Genomic DNA, 6079 nt, shown 5'->3' with positions numbered 1-6079 from the left:
AATTGCAAACTCTTAAGTTCAAGTATATGTGTTTGGCAACTCGCAATCATCTCATTCAACGCCTCTGCAAAATTTGTTGTCTAAATTGATAGAAAGCACCGAGTAGTTTACATTGGTATCAGAGCTTAGGCAGTGGTCCTGTACTCTGTGCTTTCTCTTGTTGAGTCTCTCCTTCATTGAGTCATCTTGTCATCATGGCAGCCAATGGACTTGACCCTCCTCCTAACCTGCATCAGTTGAGTGCTCTCTTGGCAAACATTGCTCAACAGGTTCAAGTGCTGGAAAGCAACCAAGCAGAAACTCATGACATAGGGCCCCAATCCCAAGGAAGAGGCCGTGCAGACAACACCAACTCCAACAAGGAGGGAAGATCATCCTCTTCTTCCTCTCCTCGAGGTAGATGGCGTCATCGGAGTCCATCTCCTTCGAGACGTCCGCGGAGACGAAGGTATGCAAAGCATAAGGTACCTCTTGGAGATAAGCTCTTCAAGTTTACCAAGTACAAGGGAGAGGACAAGCCCGAGGTCTTGCTGGCCTGGATCCGAGACCTTGAGTATTTCTTTGAGGGAGACGAGTACGAAGACAAGGCGAAGATCCGGTTTGCCGTCCTGTACATGCAAGACCGTGCTTCACTCTGGTGGGCAGCTATGGTCAACACTGGACAACAAGCCCACACCTGGGAGCACTTCAAGAAGAACTTGATGAGGCACTTCTTGCCTAAGGAGTTTAAGAGAGATACAATGGTGCAGTGGGACATCCTCCGCCAACGCCAAGAAGAGAAAGTCAATGAGTATGTTGATCGTTTTTGGGATACTTTGTTAAAAGTTCAAGCATTCAGTAGGAAGGATAAAAAAGGGCAGCAAAGGAAGTTCTTTGCTGGCCTATGGTATATCGTTCAGCATGAGGTGAACATTGCCACTCCTACTTCTCTCGAAGACACCATCAACATCGCCTTGAAGGTGGAGAAGAAACAATCTTTCTCCAATAAGTGGAATGGCAGCAATAGCAAGCGGAAGTCCCAGGGAACCTCTTCCAAGGAACAAAAGGGTAAGGAGACAACAAAGGATGCACCAAAAGAGCAAAAGTAAGCCAACCAGCCTCCTTCGAAGAAAGCAGCCCGCACTTTCAGCTCATTGTCTCCATAACAAAAGCAAAAGTATTACTCTGAAGGACGGTGTTTCAAGTGTGGTGATCGAGGCCACAACTTCTACGAATGCCCTCAAGCTGCCAAAAACAGCAGAAACAAAAAGCAGCTGCAAATAAAAGACGGAGGGCGTTTGCAGTGAAAGAAGGCTAATGGGTCTTATTGAAATTTGAGAAAGCCCGGTTAAAAACCAAAGTAGGCAAAAAGCGCATCTACTTCAAGCTATCCTTTCGATATTATGGTCCTTTTCAGGTGTTGAAGGTAATAAATGATGTCTCAATCCGATTGAGATTTCCAGAGCATTGGAAGATCCATGATGTCTTCCACGTAAGCTTGGTGAAACCCTTCGTTGGGGAACCACCGCAAGAGCCCACATAGGACGATGCACCTGAAGTAGAGGACACTGAGATCTTGTTGATCCCATAGCAAATTATTCTGCATAACTTCACTACAGGACGTCGAGGCACGACTCGCAAGATGTACCTTTTGAAGTTCAGAGGGCTCCCATCCACCGATGCCCAATGGGTGGACAGAGCTACATTTCAAGAGTGTCCTGAAATCCTGGATGCTTATGAGGAAGCATTTCAGTTGAGGACAACCGAACGAAAGACGAAGGGAATGTCATCCTACTTCAACATGTATCCACTTGCTTGGCTTCTTCCTTGTGGATTGGGCAAGCCAAGAGTTGAAACCTGAGCTTTAAGTCCTCCTTTTTGTTGTCTACCTTACACATATGCTCTTGAGTCTTGTATCTAGGTCCTAGGTTTTCACTGAGTTCATCAGTTTGAAAGGTGCATTGCACCTTGGTCTTGTATCTCCATTTTCAAGAATAAAGTAAGCCTCGATAAGGAGGGGGCCCGTCTTGGCCCCTCAATCATATTGCATTTTCCAACTATGTCACTTTGTGTTTAAGGTTTATAAGTCTTAATTCCAGCTTAATTGCAAACTCTTAAGTTCAAGTATATGTGTTTGGCAACTCGCAATCATCTCATTCCAACGCCTTTGCAAAATCCGTTGTCTGAATTAATAGAAAGCACCGAGTAGTTTACACTGCCTTATCCTTCTCAATATAACTGCAAACTGGCACTTCATCACTTTGCAGTCAATGCCTTCCTCACCTGCACTACATCATTCAATATACCGTCCTTCGCATGAGTTTTTGCAAGAATTATATAAGAAGGCGCATTCTTTGGATCTAACTGAAAAACAAAGCTTGCAGCACGCACAGCCCGTTCCTCGTCATGATGAATTCTGCATGATGAAAGCAAGCTCAACCATGCTGCAGGGAAACGTTGAAAAGGCATACTCGTGATCAGGTCCTCTGCCTCTTCCAAAAGTCCTCTTCGACCGAGAAGGTCAATCATGCACATATAATGCTCCACCAGGGGTGTTATGCCATAGTCTGTCTTCATAGAGTCAAAGTATAGCCTCCCATCACTAACCAGACCTGTATGACTGCAAGCGGTGAGAACGCAGATGAAAGTAATCTTATCTGGCTTTAAGCCTTCCACACACATTTGACCAAACAGTCGTAGAGCCTCTTTGCCATGCCCATTCTGGGCACATGCCGCGATCATGGCATTCCAGGAGACCACATCCCGCTGCTGTCGCATTTCAGCAAATACTGCCATTGCATCAGCTAGGCTGCCACACTTACCATACATGTGGATGAGGCCATTCCCCACATCCGACTCCCATCCATTGCCAGCAATAGAACCATGGATCCCTCGACCCTCTTCTAGGCCAGCCACACTGGCACACGCATCCACAACACAGATAAAGGTTATCTCATTTGGCTGAAAGCCTTCATCCTTCATTTGACCAAACAGTTGCAGGGCCTCCTTGCCATACCCATTCTGAGCACACGAAGCAATCATGGCACTCCAGGAGACCAGATCTCGCTGTGGCAACTCTGCAAACACTGCCCTTGCATCGTCTACACTCCTGCATCTGCCATACATATTGACAAGGGCATTCCCTGCTGCAACATCCCACTCCCATCCATTCGCAGCAACAGTAGTATGGATCAGTCGACCCTCTTCTAGGGCTGCCACGCTGGCACACGCATCCACAATGCAGACAAAGGTTATCCTGTCTGGACCAACGCCTTCCACCTGCATTTGACCCAAAAGTTGCAGGGCCTCATTGCCATGCCCGTTCTGGGCACAAACTGCAATCACAGCGTTCCAACAGACCAAATCCCGCTGTGGAATCTCTGCAAACACTGCTCTCACATCCTCTAAGCTCCTGCTCTTGCCATACATATCGACAAGGGCTGTTCCCATAATGATATCTGAATCCCATCCAATGCCTAGTACAGTTGCATGGATAAGTCGACCCTCTTCTAGGGCTGCCACACTGGCACACGCTTCCAGAGCGCAGATAAAGGTAATCTTGTTTGGCTCAAAGCCTTCGACCTGCATTTGACAAAACAGCTGCAGGGACTCCTTCCCATGCCCATTCCTGGCACAAGCAGCGATCATGGCATTCCAGGACACCAAGTCCCGCTGTGGCATCTCTGCAAACAAAACCCTCGCGTCATCAAGGCTCCCATTCAGGGCAGATGCTGCGATCATAATATTCCAAGAGTAAGAATTTCGATAAACTATTTTGTCAAACACAGAGCGCGCTATATCCAGTCTCCCACACTTGCTGTACATTTGGACTAGAAGATTGCTCAGATATCTGTTTCCAGCATATCCACGCCTGCTCATGTGTTCATGCACACGTTGGCCCTGATACAGGGCCTTGGCACTGGTGCAACGCCTCAAAAGCAAGGCATAGGTATCCCGATCTGTCTCTGGACCCAACTGACTCAGGATCTCTGAATTCAAGCTGTCTGGACCGCAGTCTTCGCCCCTTTGACGGTGCCCATCTAACGTCTGCATGAGATACGCCTTGCTGTCTCCTAGGTTACTCGCAAGCTCTACAGCAATCCATGTATTCTGTGGCAGCTTGGTGGGCATCCACCCCAAATCGGGGACAGGCAACAAGCCCAGGACCTGGCCCTTGTGCCTACCAAAATCCATTTTGGAAGGAGGATCCTTCTTATCTGAGGGATTCAAAGTTGTGGGTGTGCAAAAGAATACCGTATGGAGTTGCCTCCTTTCAAAGAATAGCGGTTCAGGCATGCCCGATGCCAATGGGAAGGAATACGAAACGACACAAGGTAGGAATAACGCCATACGCGTAGTGTTTAATTCTGGGTCAAACATGGCCTAATTCTAGGCCACATAGTGTCCCAAAATGGAATCTCGAGCAGAGACCACAACAAAATCAAACTCATCTTGGAACTACCACCCCCCACCAATGCCAAGGGAGTACAACGATTTACTAGCCACACAAGATACTATAGATAGAAGGTTCATGTTGTTCTACGTGAACATAGCTCGCCCCTTATACAAGCTCTTATTTTTCTTTGAGTGGACCGAGAAAGGCCAAAAATCCTTCAAAACCCTCAAACTAGCCCTGGCCACTGCACTGGTGTTGATAGCATCGGACTGGGATCTAATATTCCATGTTCATATAGATGCTTCCAATTTTGCTATTGGATGTGTGCGAGCCCAACCAGGTGAGCATAACTTGGACTACCCGGTGTACTTTGCGAGTCAGCAACAATTGAATGAGGCCAAGGTCAACTACACAACAAGTGAGAGGGAGGGTCTCGCCATGGTCTATGCAATCCTATGCAGTCAAGAAGTTCAGGAATTGCTTGTTGGCCAACAAGTTTGTCTTCTTTGTGGACCACCAAGCACTTTTATACTTGGTTAACAAGCCATGCATGATGGGACGCATCACCAAGTGAATGCTAATCCTCTTGGAGTCTGACTTCACAATCGCTGTGCATAAAGGGAAAACCCATGTCCTAGCTGACCACCTATCAAGAATCCCAAATGGCAAAGTCCTAACGGGAGTGGAAGATGAAATCCTTGATGCTTCCCTCTTTCTCATCAACATCATACTTGAATGGGCCACCGAAATCGGTCACTACTTGGCTAATGGTCTACCCCTAGGCCAAGCTCTCAAGAAAGACTGAGCCCACAAATGCATTAAGGATGCAACGCCATATTAGCTAATTGGAGGCCAACTATACTACATGGCCAAAGATGGCATCATGCGTAGATGTGTGTGCGAGCACGAATACATTGAGGTGCTCGAAGAAGCCCACTCAAGAATTGCGGAAGGGCATTTTGCCACTGATGTTACAGCACGTAAGGTGCTCCAGGATGGCCTTTAGTGGTCGAGTCTCTTCGGAGACGCATCCGATTTTATCAAGTGGTGCGACCCCTGCCAACATGTGCAAATCCTACAAAAAGTGGACATGATGCACTTAACTGAAATATTAACTAATCATCCCTTTGAGAAATGGGGCATAGATTTTATTAGACTTATAAGCCCAGCGGCTAAAGGAATCGGGGCCAGATACATCATCTTGGCCACAGATTACTTCACCAAGTGGGTAGAAGGGAGAGCCACCGTGAAGACATATGTAATATCCACCACTAAATTCTTATACGAGAAACTCTATCACAAGGTTTAGATATCCTATAAGCCCAGCGGCTAAAGGAATCGGGGCCAGATACATCATCTTGGCCACAGATTACTTCACCAAGTGGGTAGAAGGGAGAGCCACCGTGAAGACATATGTAATATCCACCACTAAATTCTTATACGAGAAACTCTATCACAAGGTTTAGATATCCCTCATAGCATAGTCAATATGATTGAGGAACTCATTTCCTTAATGAAACTATAGTAATCCTGACTAGTGAATCCATGATCATACATAGGAAGTTAACACCATACTATCCTAGGGCAAATGGCTTGGATGAAAGCTCCAATAAAACTTGATGTATGATCATAACTTGCACAGTAGAGGCGACCCATACGGACTAGGACCATAAGCTCATTGTAGCCTTATGGGCCTACAAAACC

General features: G+C 46.6%; 1 protein-coding gene across 1 annotated transcript; it reads right to left on the bottom strand.

The window, feature by feature from the left end:
- Positions 1-2235: 2235 nt before the first annotated feature.
- On the bottom strand, positions 2236-4329 carry LOC147884309 (pentatricopeptide repeat-containing protein At2g13600-like). Its single transcript, XM_087398175.1, has 3 exons — positions 3512-4329; positions 2802-3391; positions 2236-2648 (listed from the first exon to the last, which is right to left on the bottom strand). The coding sequence occupies exons 1-3, from the start codon at positions 4327-4329 to the stop codon at positions 2236-2238; spliced, it is 1821 nt and encodes a 606-aa protein (XP_087254301.1).
- Positions 4330-6079: the final 1750 nt, after the last annotated feature.

This window comes from Dipteris shenzhenensis, chromosome 27 (genome assembly GCF_047967505.1).
Source record: "Dipteris shenzhenensis isolate YYH24624 ecotype China chromosome 27, Dip_SZ_1.0, whole genome shotgun sequence".
NCBI lineage: Eukaryota > Viridiplantae > Streptophyta > Polypodiopsida > Gleicheniales > Dipteridaceae > Dipteris > Dipteris shenzhenensis.
This window is presented reverse-complemented; position numbering and strand designations above follow the sequence as displayed.